Source organism: Ambystoma mexicanum, chromosome 3p, assembly GCF_040938575.1.
Source record: "Ambystoma mexicanum isolate Mex_15411 chromosome 3p, UKY_AmexF1_1, whole genome shotgun sequence".
NCBI classification, from domain to species: domain Eukaryota; kingdom Metazoa; phylum Chordata; class Amphibia; order Caudata; family Ambystomatidae; genus Ambystoma; species Ambystoma mexicanum.
In genome coordinates, this window is record NC_090925.1 from 168,926,720 (window position 1) to 168,946,123 (window position 19,404).

General features: G+C 44.5%; 1 protein-coding gene across 1 annotated transcript in view; it reads left to right on the forward strand.

Annotated features, from left to right (window-relative positions):
* Window positions 1-19,404, forward strand: part of LOC138579844 (alpha-2-macroglobulin-like protein 1) — a 530,696-nt gene that overhangs the window by 82,775 nt on the left and 428,517 nt on the right. Inside the window, exons 4-6 of the mRNA XM_069650076.1 lie at window positions 9,135-9,187; window positions 10,565-10,585; window positions 19,101-19,260. Of these exons, the coding sequence (XP_069506177.1) occupies window positions 9,135-9,187; window positions 10,565-10,585; window positions 19,101-19,260 (234 nt within the window). The remainder of the gene's footprint in view (window positions 1-9,134; window positions 9,188-10,564; window positions 10,586-19,100; window positions 19,261-19,404) is intronic.

Sequence of the window (19,404 nt, forward strand, 5' to 3'; positions counted from 1 at the left end):
AGCATGGTCTGCATCAGGTAAGTTTGCAGCATGGTCTGCATCAGGTATGTTTTAATCTATGAGCCTGGCGCCTATGGCACCAGGACTAACTCTCCATATGAGCCTGGCGCCATAGACACCAGGACTGCCCCCAAATAGCCCCTAGTAGGGGTTGTTGGGCTTGCTTGGGATAACTTGGTGCCTGCTTCCGGGGTTGCTGGACTTGGTCTGGGTCCCCGGGGGTAGGCATCATGACAAGTATGCTCCACGTAAAGAGTGGTGGTACACCCCATTTTTACTGGTGCTGACTTCTCCACAGCAAATGTGGCAGCTGCCAAAGCTTATTAGCACTAGCAATGTCCTCTCATTACTGGGTCGAGTTTCCCACTGTAGTAAGCTATTGGCTTATGCCCCATGCTTGTCTTTTGTGTCATTACTGCCTTCATCACTATACCGTCAGTCTGGGAAAACTGGTAAAATTCCTTGTGTAGTCTTGGATCCATAGCACCGGTGCTTTGCCTATTGCTTCTTTCATTTCCTTGAATACCTCAGTCTTCTCAGTGGTCCATGTCAGTGTTTTGTTTCCTTTTTGTGCTTCCTTCAGAGAGCCCAGTAGTGGCCTTGTGTATATGTTGTAGTCAAAGACCCATGCTCTTCAGTAGTTGCATAACCCTAGGAATTGTATCATTTTCCTCACTGTCGTGGGTTTAGGTGTCTTGCGTATTGTCTCTGCTCTTTCTGGGGTGATCTGTCAGCCATTTTGGGATATCGTCTGTCCAATGTATAGCACCTCTTTCGGACTGTACTTTACCTTGTCCTTGTCCACCTTGTATCCCTTGTCAGCTAACACAGTCAGCATGTGTACTCTTACACTGATCTTCTGTCATGCTGCAAATCAAAATGCCATCCACGTACTGTAAAACTGTGCTCTCCATCTGTATGTTGCTTAAGTCTATCTGTATCACTCTGTTAAAGATAGTTGGTGACTCGCAGTACCCTTGTGGAAGACAAGTATGTTTCCACTTCTGGTTTCTATACATAAAGCTGGTCAAGTCTTGTGAGTCTGGGTGCAGTGGTACTGAGAAGAATGCATTCTTCAAATCAATGACAGTGAAGCAGGCAGCTTCCACCGGAATGCTACACAGAATTTTCGCAGGGTTTGCAACTGAACTGAGGGCCCTGGTCCCCGTCCACCACCAAACACCAGGCATCCATGAACATTCCTGAGAGAGAGAGAGAGAGAGAGAGAGAGAGAGAGAGAGAGAGAGAGAGAGAGAGAGAGAGAGAGAGATGAGAGAAAATTAGGCACCTGGAAGGGTCTCAGCAGTCTTTATTAGCTGTAGTTACAAGACACTCTCTGCACACACTCAAAGACATTTTGCCTCTCCCCTGCTTTTATAGTCTGGTGTACCCCAAGCCCACATTAGTCATAGTTGGCATCCACAATTTTCTCTGACGCACAAAACTGATAATCTTATTTTGTCTGGACACGTTTATGACTGTTCTCAACTTCTGCCAAAAACACCTTCATCACATCAATGTGTACTCTTTATCTGATTTTCAAGGTCCTGACAAGTTAGTTAGTGCCTTATACCATGAAGAAACTGATAAACTCTATTATATGGTGCCAAATAATACAGCTGGTCTCTCAAAACGGTATGCATGAAGCGCATTGTGTGCTTCTCAATAAGAACATTGATACATGTATCCAAGTTTCCCTTGCTTTATCTACCTTCATCCTTAATCTTGTCTGCTTTTCCTGCCAAGTTCCATTTTTAACCTAACAACCCCAATTTCTTACTGGGAGATGCTGCCAAAGACTATCTCTAATGTATCAGCCCCTGTTGCTTGTCTGAAAACTCTTGACATGAGTCATAGCCTCTCACACCTGGAAACCATTTTGTACTTGAGTTATCCATTTTGAAATATATCTTTGTCTGACACTGTATCTATTCTTCAGGGAGCTATTTTTTATTTATTTAAGAATCTCTCACTTTGTATCCCTTATTCATAATATATATTTGTACACTTATGGTATTTGTGTGATATTTAAAGCCCCCTTCAATTCCTGGGCCATTCTAACCCAGCTTTGCCCAGTGCCATGCACACTTTTTACCTAAAATAAAGGCACTATAATCCTGATTTCTGCAATAATAGAACCATTTACTCTTCCCATCATGTTATCTATACTCAGTTGTGGGGGAGAGGTTTACACCCCCTATACATTTCCCCCTATGGTTGATTTAAGACCAGTGTTCAGTATTCAACCACTACTCCCAGTGTCCACCCTCCCCCATATGCAGTGTACCTATGCATCCCTATCTCAGTCACCCACATCAATATAATGCTCTATCTCAAAATGGGAGGTATTATAAAAGACACTTCTAAAGAATCAACAGTGTCTTCAACCATACTGTATTCTCCTAATCTAAGATATATATTCAATGAAAAAACATTGTTAAAGGGACGTTATGGTTAAGTTACACTAATGAAAACCTATTAAATTCAATGAAAAAATGTTGTTAAGGGGACGTTATGGTTACAAGTAAAACAGAACAACCTCAGAAATGTGCCAGTTATGGTAAGCTAAGCAACCATAACTCATGCCACCACATTGCACTGCTAAGACTAACACCCAGGACATCAAAGATAACATCACAAATGTCATTGATGACATCACTGATGACATCACATGTGAAATGAATTTTGATGAAATGTCCCTACAAAGGGTTGTGTTTATAATGTTGCTTACATGATGTCAGGGGTGATTGTGTAATGTTTAGAATCGTTTTGCAACTTTTGTGCATATTAGTCAAATGCCACCACATTTATAAGCCTTTACATTATTTTGGGTCCCACCCCCCTCTAATTTTGTCCCCTCTTTACAGAATCCCAACAAACTTTGCAAAACCTTTCAGAACCAGGTCATGCAGGTTCATTGGGTGGTGCCAAAGGTATAAGCCATCCAAGAACTGCTTTTCGCCAACCCTGAAATGAAGAAGTGTCCGCGAACTTCACAGGACTGCCTGTGAACATCCGGACCATTCGCAGACATTTACGGTGACAAAACACAGGTTTTCTGGACTCTTATGGCCATATCCCATCTGATCCTCATCACCCCTGACCTCCCCACAGATTGTTTGATAAGTTTGACAAGTGTAATGTTGTGTTTTTTTATATGTTTTTACTGCGATGTCCGCGGACACAGGCCGCTGTCTACGAATAAAATCTGGCAGGCGTTTCCAAAAATCTGACGCACTTTACGCTTTTCACCATCCAATCAGTGTGTGCGTCCGATGTCCGCGGACATCATGTCACCATCTGAGCCAATCGGATGCCTGTCCGCGGACCGGACAGGGATATGGATCCACAGACCGAACTCAGATATCACCATTTAGTTGGATCTACTTTTTGGTCATTATAAAAAGAACTACTGGACGGATTTTCACCCAATTTACAAAAGCACGCATTCGGGACCACGCTGCCGCTCCTGCAGCAAATTTGGTGAAAATCTGTCCAGCGATTTGGGCTGTAGGTGTGAGCAAAATTATTTTCCATTCAGTCTATGGAGAAAAAGAAATGTTTTAGGACCCCATTATAACTTTGCCCCCCCCTTGACGAAACCTCACCAAACTTGTCAGAAAAAGTGCCCTTCCTATGAGTTGAGCAACTTAACCATAACTACATGGCTGTTTCCGCAGGCTGTTTAATGTATCTCTTTTCTGTCAAAAGACCATTGCATATGTTTCGCCCTCTTTTAATCTTTGTATGTACGTATCCCCAAACAATTACTTTGTTTTGCTCCTGTCTGGTTCCTACCCCTGTTGCCCAATGAAACGTTAAAATAACATGCACAACAAGTGATTTCAGCCACCACGAGAATCAGGAGAGATTATTTAGAACATTTGCTCATTTTCTTGATGAAACCCACCAGCCCATTTGATACTGTTCCTTCCAGGTGGACCATTTTACTATTCATATACATTTTCTTCTTCCTCCCACCCCACGACACTTCCTTGGTCCCTGCCCTCTCCCCATGCACATTAAGTTTTGTCTTCATATTATTCATCTTCCACCCAATTCTTTATTTTCCTTATTTCAAATCCAATAAAATGCAGGGTTATTTTCCTGAAAAATAAAAATGATGGTGTACATTTAGTCTCTTTTGAATTGTCATAAGTGTAGTGGCAGGTCTGTTATTAATCTCTTTTGTTATGCTGAAAACTTTCTCTGTACTTTTGAAGTCCTCCTCACGATGGCGTGGGACCGCGTTCCCTACTTTCTTTGCTGTATGTATTCTGTTGAGACATAATTAACATTTTATGTTGCCCTTCCTACACTAATCTTACTTACCCGTGGCATTTGTAAACAAGCACTGATCCTATTAAGTGCATGCAAGTGTAGCATATAGGCATACACTGTTTTGCCTATCCTTGAAGTTTCATGTATTTGCCAAAGGTACAGGTTTGACATTCTTTATCATCAGGATTACAAAACAAGTTACTCCAGCTTTCATCCAAAAGTCTTCTTCATTCTCTTCATTAGATATGGCCATACCCGCATATATATACTATTCTGTGCTCACACCTGTTTTCACCTTTCTTGGGAAATAATGCTACTTTAAAAGGACTTTATCACTTACTACCTTTTTTTCTGTACTCACCTGGGTCTTCTTACGCCTAATAATGATCAATAAGGTTATTTACAAACTTACTGTGTCCACTGATACTTACCTTTTCTTTCTCTACTTGTCCACTAGTACTTACTTTTGTCATAATGTTTCTTCCCATTATATCGCTATACTCCACTAAGGCCATATAGATATTCTTCCTGTGCTCCAAAAACGACAATTTATTTTTTCATCTGTAATACAGAAATCAACATCTTCATATAAACGCAAACAATGTTCTTGCTGCTTAGTCTCATATGTTCTTTTGAACAATTCTACTAAACCTTCTCTCATACTGTCAGTGGCTATATGGGTTAGAAATTTCCCCAGACTGGTGTCTCAGGGAAGGAGAATTGCACTTGTGTTGCCCTTTTATCTCTTTGTTATAGTATCTGCACTGTTGGCAATGTGGATTACAGATTTCCCCAAGTTGACATATCATAAATGGAGAATTGCACCCTTTTTGCACTCTTACTTCTTCTGGATAGCCTCTTGGCAATGTGGGTTACAAGTTTCTCCAAGTTGACCTTCCATAAATGGAGAATTGCACCCTTTTTTGCTTTCTTATTCTACTTGCTCGGTATTCAAAATAGTCTGATTTTAGTAAACATTCCACTCGGAGGACCCCAGGGTTACCTTGTTTTGCAGGCCAACTCACTGGCTCTGTTTCGCATCTCTGTCTTGCTCTCTGCTGCTATGACAGACCCTCAGCGGATCAGTACTCTGATTGACAGCTTGTTCATATCTGCCACCACCTGCACGGTCCCTCTTTTGAGCCCCGCCGGCCCTGCTGGGTCTCTGTGTTCTCCAGCACCTCCAGGGAACTCGTGTTGGGTCGGGAGCATATCTCCCACACAGCTGGTCTTCTCTCACTGCTGCTGGCAACAACTCTGCTTCCTGCTGCACATACTCTGCAAAAACGTACGCCTTCTCTTCCCACATCGCATTCTGCTGGCGTTCACACTCCTGCTGCAGCTCCAACGGCTTTGGTGTCATTTCTGACTGCTTCTGCCTCTGCAGCTCCTTTCCTTCTCCACAGCTGTGATCTTATGGCCCTTTAGGAATGTGCATGCAATAGATTGGTTCACAGAATAACTCTGAGTCCAAATAACCAAACCAACTCAGGAAGATGGCAAAGTACTGTTTTATTAACAATGATCTAAAAGAGAGTTACAATGAACATCAACAGACGTGCCCTTGATTTCTCTCAACAATCTTTTCATTAAAAACAAGATTATATACTCAGAATACATCGTAAGTGACGTCTTACTACGTGGCAAATAATGAAAGACCTACTGGGGACTGGGATAGGCTTAAGGGGAACATCTAAGTACACACTGTATAGGACCAAGGATTGTAATTGGCTGCCCACTGTCAGGTGGGCCATGTATGCCTACCTCTAAAACATGTCATCTTCAAAAACATTAAGTACACAGTTTCTGATTGGCTTCTTAAACTATAAGGTCCTTCATTATATGGACCTCTACATTGGGTGGCACGCTTGTGCCATGTCTGGAAATTCGGTTCACTCAGCACCACGTAAGCCCAGACCCACGTGCAAGGAGGTGGGCCTGACTCTACCTCCCCACCCAATTACCCCAACATCTCTCATTGCCCATGCCTTCTGCCATGAAGATTGTCTTTGAACTTGGCCTTGTAAAGTATCCTTGTCTCTGGGAATATATGGGAGTGCGGGCACTCACTATCGTTGATCTAGGACTCCAAGTTCGACTCTATTTTCATCCTTGGCTCACGTGACAGGAGAGCACGATTGGGTCAATTTTTCAGCTTTTAAATGTCTCAAATGAATACAACTTGGCACTTTTGGTGTTCTTTCTTTGCAGGTTAACAAGAGATGATTCATCCTTTGTACGTTCTCTCCTTTCCAGAATAGATAGTTGACCTTGGCTGCTTCAGTCTTGACTTCAAGCTAGACAACCTTGTCATGCAGCTCCATGATTTCAGCTTATTCTTGCGGCAACACAGTTCTCCCTTTCTTCTTCATGAGTCCTGGCTTACTAAAATTCATGATACCGACGTCCAGCTTCTATACAATGGTGGCTTCGTCTGCATTCTATTTACAAGATATAGACAGCTTCTATGATGACTTAGTCTACCTTGTTTTTCAGCATCTGTACAGTTATTGAACAGTTGATTCTCTGCAATACTTCATACACGTGTAATCTTATTTTTCATACTTAAGAGTTCACTCAATTCTTTACTTCATCATTAGTTTCTGTAAGATCAATATATCCTCTTTGGCCAGTACACTGAGACGCGCTCATACTCTCTTATGATGTCACAGGCTTCTTTCTTTGCTCTTTTTATATTTCTTCAGGGAGTTCCTCTCTCAGATTGTCATCTCTTCGGGGATAAATTGGATATGGTTGTCTCAATGGGTATCTTCTTTCGAATATATGCTGCAGTATTGGCACAACTGCTGGTGTCAAACACGGCATGATCTCTGGCTTCCAACATATAGGAGGTAGGGGGGCGAGGTTTCCTGCAGAGGTATGCAGTTGCTCTTCTACAGCTGTGGTCCATTTTCAGGTTTAAATGTCCCACTCAGGTGCCTTGCCTTCAAACAACTAGACTGCATATTCCTTTAAGTGTCATCTTTGATCCTCATTGACTCTTGGTCCTTCTACCTCGTCCCCTAGCACCACAGGCATTATGGATCTCGAAGTCCATACATGGGTTTGAGTATTTGATGTCTTTTCATTTCTATGTGATTGTTGAACTGGATGCTATCAGAGTTCAGAGAAGTTAAGTGCATAGCAGTTTTCTCTACTTTACAATATGCCATCAATGCTCCAGGGAGAATAGGGGAATCATGAGTTAAAGAGGTCATCAATTCACCCTGATATGAGTCTCCTCCCATGTCTCCCGCCCTCATAATACAGCCCCCTCGGTCAAGATCAGGTAGCAGCTGCCTTCCCCTGGCCATACGAGAGGAGGCCCATGCTTGTGTTTTAGTGATGATCTCACTAGATTCATCACATACCCTTCCCCTAATGTCACTGGTTTTCACAGCCTCCATTGGAAATCGAGAAAGGAAATCTACATTACCCTGTTCTTTCCCTTTCCAATGTTCGACAGAAAAGCAATAGGGTTGTAAATTCAAAAAGCAGCACATGACTCTGGCGTTAGTGTCTTTTCGAAGGCTTAGTCATCTAAGGGGGGGCATGATCTGTAACAAGTCAGAACTTCCTACGCATTAGATTGTATTTTAAATAAGTCACAACACACTTGATAGCTAAGGCTTCAAGCTCAAGAGTTGCATAGTTCTTCTTGCGAGGAAATAGCCTCCTAATAATATAGAGGACAGGATGTTCTATACCATCATGGCATTGTGAGAGAACTGCCCCTAGACTAGTATGTGATGCATCAGGCTGTGGAATAAATTCCCTGTTGAAGTCTGCCACCTTCAAGAAGGGTTCACTATACAAGATATCTTTCAATTTATCAAAACACACTTGATCCTCAGGGCACCTTTTACGTTTCTGGGGCTCTGCATTCCTAAGTTTGTCTGTTAGAAGGGAAGTGATGGATGCAAAGTCAGGCCCATAGTTCTTTCTTGGTCTTAGGGACCTGGGTTTCTTCAACGGCTCTAACCTTTTCAGTTTGGGGCTGAACCGATCCATTCCCTACAAAGAAGCCTAGATATTTCAATGCAGACCTGACTAGATGGCATTTCTTTGGATGGCAGCGAGGCCAATTTTCTTTAGAGCTTGAGTTACCAGATATAAATGGGGCATATGTTCTATCCATTATTTACTGTGGATGATAATATGATCAATATAAGCTCCACAAAAAGAAGCATATGGACAAAGAACTTCATCCATCAGTCTTTGGAAGGTGTCTGAGCCCCCATGTAAACTAAAGGCTAAAACCTTGAACTAAAATAGACATGGGCAGATGAGTCCTTTGAAGTGTATGGAAGACAGGTCATTTTTTGGGAGGTGAACATGTGTCCAAGGCCAGTGACCTGCCCCAAATGAGGGTGAGTTGAATTGAGAGGTGCGCCCACGGCCAAGTGTAAGTTCCACCTCCTTGATGCTTACTGTGTATGTCTGTGATTGGTAATGTCGGGAGAGTGGGCATTAATATATTCTGGTATATCTGACAAAATAAAAGGAATCCTCTTTTTATTCTTGGTCATTCGGTTTGTTGGCTTAGGTTGTTGAATGACAAAAAACATATAGAGTGAATGAGCATGATTGCCTGCTGATACTGCAGTCAGCCACAGGGATTCTTGAGAAAGACTGCGGGCTGATGCGGACCCACTCTACTATTCCAATAGCTGATATGAGCAGATTGTGTGTTAGTCAACAACTAAAGGACATTAGTGTTTATGAGGGATTGGAGGGGGAGGGGCCTGGCCAAGGCTGGCCCCCAGAACTTGCAGGGTGGGTGCTGCCAAAGGGGCAAAACGAGAGGTCCATGGTGCACTTTGTGAAAACAATTTCTCTCTACTCTTTTCCAGTACAATTTCGCATCATAGCCTTGGACAACAACAATCGTATCAGCAATGACGTGGTAAGTAAGCCAGACATATTTCTCGACTTTAGCCCCCCTAAAAAAGATGGAAACGCCCCAAAAATGCTGTAGAGCATTTTCTCCATGCTCCTGTCATGGCTCATTGATCTTCTAGGGGATTCTAGAACATTCACCGGCGGCCGCCTCCAGAAAGTAAGGCAAAAGGTGCAGACCTTTTAATGAATTCACTGCAGAGAAGTTGGAGGTGGGGGCGAGCAGAGAAAATAAACCTTCCCCAATTCCGGATTCCCCAGAGCTGCTTCAGCGCCACAGACTCACGCGTGTGGATCAGTTATAATGAAGAGGCTTGGAACCGTAGCAGTTGCGCTTAAACTGGTTGAATTTCCGATATTCCCTGAGGCACGTGAATCCCACAAAAACGTGGCTGACTTGCAGGGTGGTGGTGGGGGTTTGGGGTATTCTGCATATCGATAAAAGTTTTGGTGTAGAATATGGAGACCTGAAACCTACTCTATGCTTCCCACTTGACCTAAAGTATTTCCTGCGCAAGTCTCCTAATTTCCATGTGCCTTCTAACATACAAAGATGGAAATGGAATATAGCTTTCACGCCACAGCTGGGGAGTGGACATGGGGTTTAACAGCTTGCCAGCCTGAGCTTTGTCGGCCCAACCAAAGCGAAGGCCTCAGCTCAGGCTGCGGGCCGTTAAATCCTATGCCTGCCCCCCAGATGGGGCGTCAAAGCTATTCGCACCCCGGGATTTACCAGGGTGCGGCTAGTTTTTTTTTTTTGTCTGACAAGAGATGAGCTCAGCATGAGCCCATCTCCCGTCGGAAAAAAAATAATGTAAAATAATGGCCACCTTTTCAGATGACAACGGCCATGGAAAACATGTTCCAAAATGGCTGCCCTCATCCAAAAAGGGACATAGTACCTTTTCTATTTTAATGGCTTCGGCAAGATGGGTGGATTGGGTGCATTGGGTACCGAAGCGCAAGGGTCTGGTCCCGCGGGTAAGTTGGGGTGGGAGGAATGGGAATTGGGGTTTTCTAATGTAGGGAGGCAATAGGGAGACCTTCCCTGTTGCCTCCCCATGTTAGAAAAAAAAGGAAAAGGAAAAAAAAAAGCACCACCCACGGAATGGCCTTGGATGGGGCTTCATCACACGGCTGCACCCTCCCCGTGGCACCTTTGCAGTTTGCACTCAATTTATCCTTGCACAGAGATGAGCATATGCAATATGTTATCACGGACTGCGTGGTTCACAGAAGCCATGATTGGCAAATTATTTGCCAGTGAGGAATACCCCATGCCCTGTAAATTAGACTTAGAGTGCAGTGTGGATTTTGATGTTGATTGTTGTACTCATTGTAAACTTATAAGCCATGTAACACCATTTATTTTTCTTTCTTCCAGTTCCCGCTCGTGGAGCTGCTGGTAAGTTCTGAAATGTCGCACACTCAGCTATCCCAAGATTGAAACACCCTATAGCACTGCATGATACATCATCTAGACTAGTCTATTTTTGTTTTGACACAAAAACAGGTTCCTAACTTGATTCCTGTGGTGCCACCATTTATACACAACTTTTAATTTTATTTTTAATATAACTCTGCAGCATGGGATCAGTTAAAAAAAAACACTACACCTGAACGTGTTTGTTTATCGTATACTGGCAAGATTCACAAGAACTGTCCACTTACGCTGAGAAACAAATCTATCATGAACTCTCTAATTTCTCAAATACAGAATATTGTATTTCATTATTCAAATTGTGCATAACTTTACACATGAACCATCTGACAATTCAATCAATGCGATGGTTTCAAATTCAATATTCACAGATTTTGAAGTCAACATTTATTTCATAATGATGCCAAGGTTTCTCTTGGTTGTTTAGAACGTTCACAATTATTAGGTTTGCCAACGCGTGTTTCACCTGTAGGTCTTTGTTGCTTTATTCAAGAACTAAGAGTGAGCTTCTTCAAGGCTAATACTGAAAACTTCATAAATTAACTACTATGAAACATTCTCTTGCTTTGAGACTCTATTTGGGGGTTTTCAGTGTATGTATTCCATCCAAATTTGAGAAGAGTGAAATGTACTAATTCTCCACTAATTCTTAACGTTTTCACCTCATTGCTTGAAGGTATAATGGCTTTCAACTTCTGACTATAAATGTTCCATTTTGTTTGTCCTGCACCTTGTTTTCAAGATTGTGAACCACGATCAACTCCATGTGGCTCAGCGTTTCCGCACTTACCATGTGTGGGAGATCAACCTTTAGCTCTCCAGATGTTTTGGACTATGAATCCCATGATCCTTCAACATTGAATATGCTAGCTAGGGGTGATGGAAACTGCAGTCCAAATCATCTGTAGAGCCCAGGGTCGCAGACTGCTGACATAAATTCTGATAGCACTAAATACATGACAGGGGGTTCTTTACCAGCCTTTTCCCCTCATATTAGTGGCCACAAAAACTCAAGACATTTGTGTTAAGATGGTTTTCTGAACTCTGACCTGGTGGGCAGAGGTTCAGAAGGCCAGCCTACTTTCTTGGAACAGGGTAACCTTCTGGACAAGCCAGACCAATCAAGGTAGCATTGGCGGCGGTCAAGACTAGGTCTCGGAAAGGGGTGAGGGTGATCGAAAGCCCACAATGAGCACACACAGTAAACCATACCACAAATTACTCTCAGTCAGGTGTATATATCAAAAATACATATACATTTATTAAAGGCCTTTTAAATCAAAAACAAAGTACATTTCAGCAGTATTAACAAAACCAACACAACACTAACTATGAAACATATATACAGTAACCAATGGCCTAAAGGATTATTACACAGTATAGATCCACAACCTGCAAAGAAAGGGGTCACACAGTGTGAATATATCTTAGGCAGTCCTTCAACATTTCAAACCCTAACTAAGAGCCAGTCCCTATGAAGTGTGAAGCCTTGAGCTCAACAGTACTTTCAGTGCCGGAGCACGCAATCGTGTGATTAAGTTAAAAACGGGGTCTCTTCAAGGGGATGTAGCGACTCAGGAAGGTGGCTGCGGTGGATGAAGAATAACTTTGCACTATTTAAGGAGGGTCTCCCCAAGAGGGCAGAGCAGGTTCCAAGAATTGCGAATAGCTCAGTAGTACAGGCTACATCTATAAAGAAGAGTGGCCATCAGGGGACACTTGTGCTTAAAAGTCTATGGATGCACCAGGGGCCACTGGTAAGGGATGGAAGTACTTACCGACCCTCAGAGCACTCCAGACCAAACTTCGCCAGTCAGGTCAAGATCGTTTGCAGGTAGAAATCCTGCAGTTGTGCAACTCTGTGGCTTTCAGGGGCTGTGTTCTGGGAATGCTTCTGTGGTGGGACAGTGGTGATTTCTCCGCTCCAGGTAAAGGGATCAGGCCAGTTCCACTGCAGCAAGTGTTAGGGCACAGGGGGAGCACAGCAGGAAGGCACCCACAAAGATCGTCACCACAGCTGGGTGACATGGTGACCGCGTATGCCCGAGTTCAGGCATACTCTCCTAATTCCAGACCTAGGAATGCTAGGTGTATGAAACCCAGCAGGAGAGGGCCGTATACCCAGAGCTTACAGGCTCCAAACGCTCAAGTCGAAACTCCAGACGGCAACAGTTCCAGGACAAAGGTCCTGTGCAAGCTGGTCAGTCCACTGGGCAGTCCATGAACACTTCCGAGCAAGCTCGTTTGCAGGCTAAGCAGGAGGTGCAGAGAGTAGCTGGTCCCACTATTCCAATGGGTTGAAACACCCTTGCAAGCCTTCCATGATCGATGCGAAATAGGGGCTCCGACGAGACAACAGCGGGGTCAGGATGCCAAACCTTCCAGGTCACCAGCAGTTCCACAGATTTGCTTCAGCATTTCAGGAAACTTGGCTCCTTTACTAGGTTCAGTGTAAACTCAGAAGATCCACCTGGAATGGGTGTAAGGTGCCTTTTCTTATCCAGAATCTTATTTGCACCAAAAACGAAGAGAAACCAATAGAAGATCTGCTCACATTCAGCCATCCCAGACGTGGACCAATCATGGACCACAGTGGTTCCAGTCATCCCAGCACACCAGACATCCTGTCACTCAGGATGTGTATCGGAACTAGACAGCTTCAGTCCACATCCTGGGCGCACACACACAAGGCATGCAGAAGCCCGTGAAAGCTTTGGTTTGCGTGCGGGTCTGCATGACCTAATAAGGAATTTCCCAGGTCGGTGCGACCTGGGGAAGGCAAAGGGACAAGATGGCCAAAGGACTGATCAAAGGACCTCGTGGCATGGCCATTTTGGGGCACTGGCCACTATCCTGGGCCAAACGCGGTAAACGTGGTTTGGACCACAGAAAAGAGTCAAACATGCTTTAAACGTAACGTCCACTACCAGCTCTGTCCTGCACCCACTTGTACATTCACCAGAAATCCTTCAAGGGTTTCTAGGGCCTTAAAATGAAAAAGAGACCCCAGCGCACTGTACCGGAAGGTACATTGTGCACTGATAAATTGTTACTAAGACTAAGGGAAACCAAATCTCCCAGCACTGACTGTCTTAAGGGCATGTCAGTTGCCCCATAACAAAATGAGCAAAAGCCCAGCAGAGTACAGCATAAGGCTGGGCTCCACTGGCAAAAGTCAGGCTAGGATTGTCAGACAACAGCAAAAAGTTGGGGGTTTCACAACTGGAGGGACAATTACACATAAATGGAAATTTTTCCTAACAATTTGCACTCCTTCAAACAAAATATCTGACCGTGATGCACAGGCATAGCCTCATGAACAACAGACCCATACTTTAAAAAGCATTTCTTCCCCCTATTAGACAGTGTTCAATTGTTCTATGAACTCCAGCAGTGGAGTTTTACACTTCCTTGCCACCACTCATAATCCTGTGTAAATACCATAGGACAGAGTGATGGTAACGGTAATTGATTTTGGTGGTAATTCTGGTGGGAACACTCAAGTACCTCTAAACTTGTAATGATTCCCTGCATTTCCACTAAAATCTGAGGCACTTCCCTGCAGGCTCAACACAAATCTAAGAAATACTACACACCAACACGAATCTGAGAAAATACTACACACCAACACGAATCTGAGAAATACTACACACCAACACGAATCTGAGAAAATAAAATACATCCACAGAAATCTCTGACAATAACACAGGTCCACCTAATTATGAGCAAATAAGCAAAATGGTCCCGTAACCAAAAGAGGCCTTTTGCTATCCGGGATGAGCTCCCGGTATGTGTGTGCGTGACCTTTAACCGATAATGAGCATCAAAATAGACATTTTGACAAAAGCCAACTTTCACATATTTTAAAACACTTTTTTAAAAAAAGAATATAAAAGTCAAGATTTCTTGGCCATACATTGCATAGACTGCTGAGTTCAACATCAGCCCGCGGCTTGTGCGAACTACCCCATTTCTTCACAGACCAGTTTGTTTGAGACCCATTTGGTCGTACTTTCGTTTACCACATTTAACCACAAATGTAGATGGAGTTGGATTTAGATATTTAGAAATATGTTGTGGGGTGTTGGGGTCTTCTTGCGCATTGTTTGTGGGGAAATGACGTATAAAAAAACTCAACCGAATGGGCCTCTAGCAAATTGCTGCAAGGAAACATCATAGGTCCAGCATGTACAGGAATGGGAAATATTAGGCAAGGGCTCCCGCCAACTCTAGCACACAGTGGGAACCTGCTCCAAAAGACACCCTTGCTCTTCTTTTGGTAGCAGGTCAAGGGCTAAGCACCCCTTCATTGAGGTTGCGGGTGACACAATTAAATAAAGAGCACAATGCAACACAGTCACTAGACAATAAAACAAGCACAGCGCTGTGTAATGGAAAAAGTTGAAAAAAGCTCACAGAATAGAAATGAAAGACAAATGTAACCTGAATAGTTTACATATGTCTTGTTCCTTTAAATCACACTGTACCCAAAGACAAATGAAAGACAGGCATTTGAACAACGCTGCATGTGACAGGAATAGATCATGCTGGTGATTCAAAGGGTTAAACTAATTAGGCACTTTGTTTTGACAATTTCTGGCAGTAAAGTGGATGATTTGTGTCTTTCTTTTTGCACCAAAACCCATAGTTCAGCAGTATGGTAAATTGGCGGTAATTCAGTTACTACCCTTTTACCACCACTAATACCTGTACTCGTAATGAGGCCTATACTATTACATTTATTTGTGTAGATTCAGTGCTTTAAATGGGCCATTTCTAAACTGCTATTTTCTCTGCTCCACCTACTCCCTCGGCTAAATCACACTCTGACACAGCCCTCTCTAAACTGCATCCCTCTATCTCTAACACTCTGGATTTCCTGGCCCCTGTCATGAGAATCAGCCTGAAGCCTATCTCCAAGTGTAACTCTTGGTACGACTCTGACCTCAGCACCCTGAAACGCAAGTGCCGGGTGGCTGAGAGGAAGCGGGGGGCTTCGGGCGTATCCTCTGACAAACTGGCCTGCCGCCTGCTCCAAAGACAATATAGCCTCTCTGTCCTGTCCAAGAAGAAAGTCCAAATCGAATCCTGTGTCTCTGCGGCCTCGAACAAGATGGCCAAACTCTTTAAAATCTCCAAGGAGCTGGCCAATCCTTCTGCAGCCTCACCTCTCCTGTTACCTCCCATGCCGTCTATACAGCACTGGATTCTCACTTCACCACTAAAACTCAGGACATCCTGTCTTCTCTCTCTTCTTCTTCTCTCTCTACCTCTCTTGGCCCCTCTCCTCCTCCTTTCTCCTCTTTCTCTCTGACAACACCTGATGATGTTTCTAGACAAGTCTGATCTATGAAAGTATCATCCAAACAGCTGCTTTACTGCTCCTCCAGAACCATCAAGGACCACATTGACACCCTCGCTCCAGTCCTGCCGATTTCTGCAATCACTCTTTCGCCACTGGATCTTTCCCCTCTCTCCACAAGCACCCCCTTGTCCATACCCTCCTTAAAAAGCCTTCTGATGATCCTTGCTGTCTAGTAAACTATCTCCCGATCTCCATCACTCTTTTCCTGGGCAAACGTCTGGAAAAGCTGGCCATCTTCTAGCTTACTCTCAACACTGAATCTTTTGGTTGTCTCCATGACCATTAGTCTGGCTTCAAATCAGCCAGAGGTACGGAAACTGCTTTCGTGAACACCCGTGAGGACCTGCCCTCTAATCTTGACTCCAGTCTTCCTTCTGTCCTCATCCTCCTTGACCTTTCCGCTGCTTTTGACACAGTCAATCACACCATCCTGATCAATTGACTCTGTGAGAACCTAGGCATCAAGGATCAGGTCCTGCCTGGAGTGATTGACCTCCTTCCTCATGGACCGTCCCTCCCAAGTCCAACTTGGGTCCTTTCTCTGCACCACCTCTCTCCCCACATGTGGTGTTCCCCAGGGCTCTAGCCTCTCACCCTGGCTCTTCAATGTCTACTTGGCCCCTTTGGACCACCTGATTTCTACCTTCTCTAACTTCCAGTGTTATGCAGATGACACTCATCTCTTTTCAGGCTCACCTCAGCCTCCTCTCCTCTCTCGCTCATTCCTGACTGACTATCCGGGATTCAGGATTGGTGCACCTCCAGCGATCTCTGTCTTAATGCCAGTAAGACAGAGATCCTTCTCATTGGGACCCCTGCTCCCGCTTTCCCTCTCTCAAACTGGCTGCCCTACTTAGGCCCTCTTCCTTCGCCTTGCTGTGAGGCAACAAAACCTGGGTGTCATCTTTGACTCCACTCTCTTCTTCTCTCCTCACATCACAGACAGTGCCAAGAAAGCCCTCAATCAACTGCACTTCCTCAGAAGTATTCTTCCTTTTCCCAATCTCCCCCAGAAACTCACTGTCTCTAGAGCCCTGGTTCTTTCTAGGCTGGACTACTGCAACAGCCTCTTTCTCAATCTGCCTTCCTCGACTCTCTGCCCTCTGCAATTAATCCAGAACAGCACTGCAAGATTTATCCTTGGCCTCAATCCCAGGGACCGTATCTCTCCTGCCCTGAAATCTCTCCACTGCCTCCTGGTGGGAGAAAGAATCAAGTTCAAGGCCTTTGCATCGTCCACAAGGCTTTCTGGGGCCAAGGCCCGCTCTACATCAAACTTTCTTTTACTAAATACCTTCCTTCCCGAGCCCTTTGCTCAGCTACCTCCAACTCACTGAGGGTCAGATGCTTCTTCAAGCAGAGAGACGGGGGTAGACCTCTCTCCTCTGCAGGTGCCGCCCTCTGGAATGGCCTCCCTGCCCCTCTCAAACTTGAGCTGGACCACCTGAAGTTCCAGAAGCTGCTCAATACCTTCCTTTTCTCCTGTGATTTCTCTCTCTCCCTCCCCTGCTGACCTACCTGTCAGCTGCATTGACTGGTTGCTTTGCTACCCTTAGAGTCTCACTGGGTCCCAGGCCCGTCGATGATCAGTCACCCCTGCACTGCCTCTGGGCCTACCGTGCACTTAGGGGCTGTAACTCTAACTTCTACAGTCCCCTGTCTCCCTGCACTTACCCAGAGCTGCGTTGCCCTGACTGCACGTACGCAGAGCAATGGTGCCCTGATTGCACTTCCGCCTTCCCTCTCCATGACACTTGCCCCTCTCCCTTCCCCCTGCACTTGGCGTCTTCGCACTTGCAGGATCTGAATTACACAAGGCTAGTAAGATGGGCCTAGAAACACTTGTACACAGGCGCATTATAAATGACATATCATATCATACCTGCAGTTTGATTTTTTGGCAGAATGATGGTCCGGCACTTCTCCAAGTTTACGGCGAGTACTACTACTCAATAACATGGCGAACTGTCCCGTATTTCCTCACCCGGCATACTTCAGCTGTCCAAAGCCTTCCCAGCTCGACATGTACCCTTTATTCGTGTGATACCTCAAAGTTCCGTGAAGCACAGATGCTCCCCCTGTGGTTTTGCGTTGTCTCATTATGGCACTAGGGCCGGGCTCTTGAGGTGCCTGGGAAGGTCTATTGGCCGCTGAGAGGTGTGATTGGTGAGTGATGATAAATGGCAGGACAGCATAACGCCTAACGCTGGTAAAATAATGATTCAAGCAGATGGTCCCAGACTGCCTTGCTTTTTCTTTTATTGTGAATACAGTTTTAAAGCCCAAATGAGATTTGCTTAGGCTCACACAGGATTGCAGGCTGCTACAGTGATCTTCCACTCAGTATGTGTGAAATAAAGCTATCATTAATTTACTTTTTTGCGCGACTTGTTTCTATACCAATGTATGCAATGCCAGATGGGTTTCTCATGTGATTGTCTACTTTTCAAGACCACGCTCTCATACTAATATTTCATCTCTTGAACCCCAAACCTTAACAGATATAGCTGCAAAGATATGTGGACAATCCTACATCGTGGTTTCACCAATTAAGCAAAGTGTGTGATCCTGAGCAAATCATTCAATCTCACTGTGCCTTCTCTGTCGAAATTGGGAGTCTCAAGAAGTGATTCCGTTCCATAGCCAAAGCTCTGAAAAAAGAAAATTCCAAAGAGAGTGAAAAAGAGGGTGAAAAAAATCATTGGTGGTGGGGGGGCAAATAGAAAGTGATACAAATAGAGAGTGAGACACAAAGAACAAGATGCACATGAAAAGTGAGACAGGAACTAGGCAAATTGACGAGAGAGACAGACTAATATTAATAGAAATGGGTGGGGGAGACCCAGCAGGGACCCAGCACAAGAGCTATTTTTGGACTTTACATGGGATGAGCCCCGGCCTACTTAAAGCCTAGTTTAGTGTGTACCTGCATTTCTTTAAAGTGCCGTGTAGATGTGTGCTATTTCCGTACATTCTGTGGGAGCCCGGTATAACCTTTCATGTGCACGTGCAGAGTGTTTTCATATTTGTATGGATGTGTGGTATTTCCTTTAATGTGCTGCGTTTTTGGCCTTAACTTGAGCCTGACAAGCTGTTTCCCCACCTCTCTCGAAGGACCCGGACCAGAATCGTGTAGGCCAGTGGTTGGACCAGAAACCAAAGCAGGGCATCCTGGACCTTTCGTTCCATCTCGCCAATGAACCACCCTTGGGCACCTACGCAATCACGGTGCCGAAGCTGCATCAACCGTCCATGTTCCTAGTCAAAGAGTACGGTAAGTAGGTGTATGTGGCACACTAGTGTCCCTCCCCGAGTCCTACCTGCCCTGATAGGGACGTCTGAGTGGGCAGGGTGTGGGTGGCAAACACATCAGTCGCATACATCACCATCTCCCCAAGGCCACTAGAACATGGGCTGG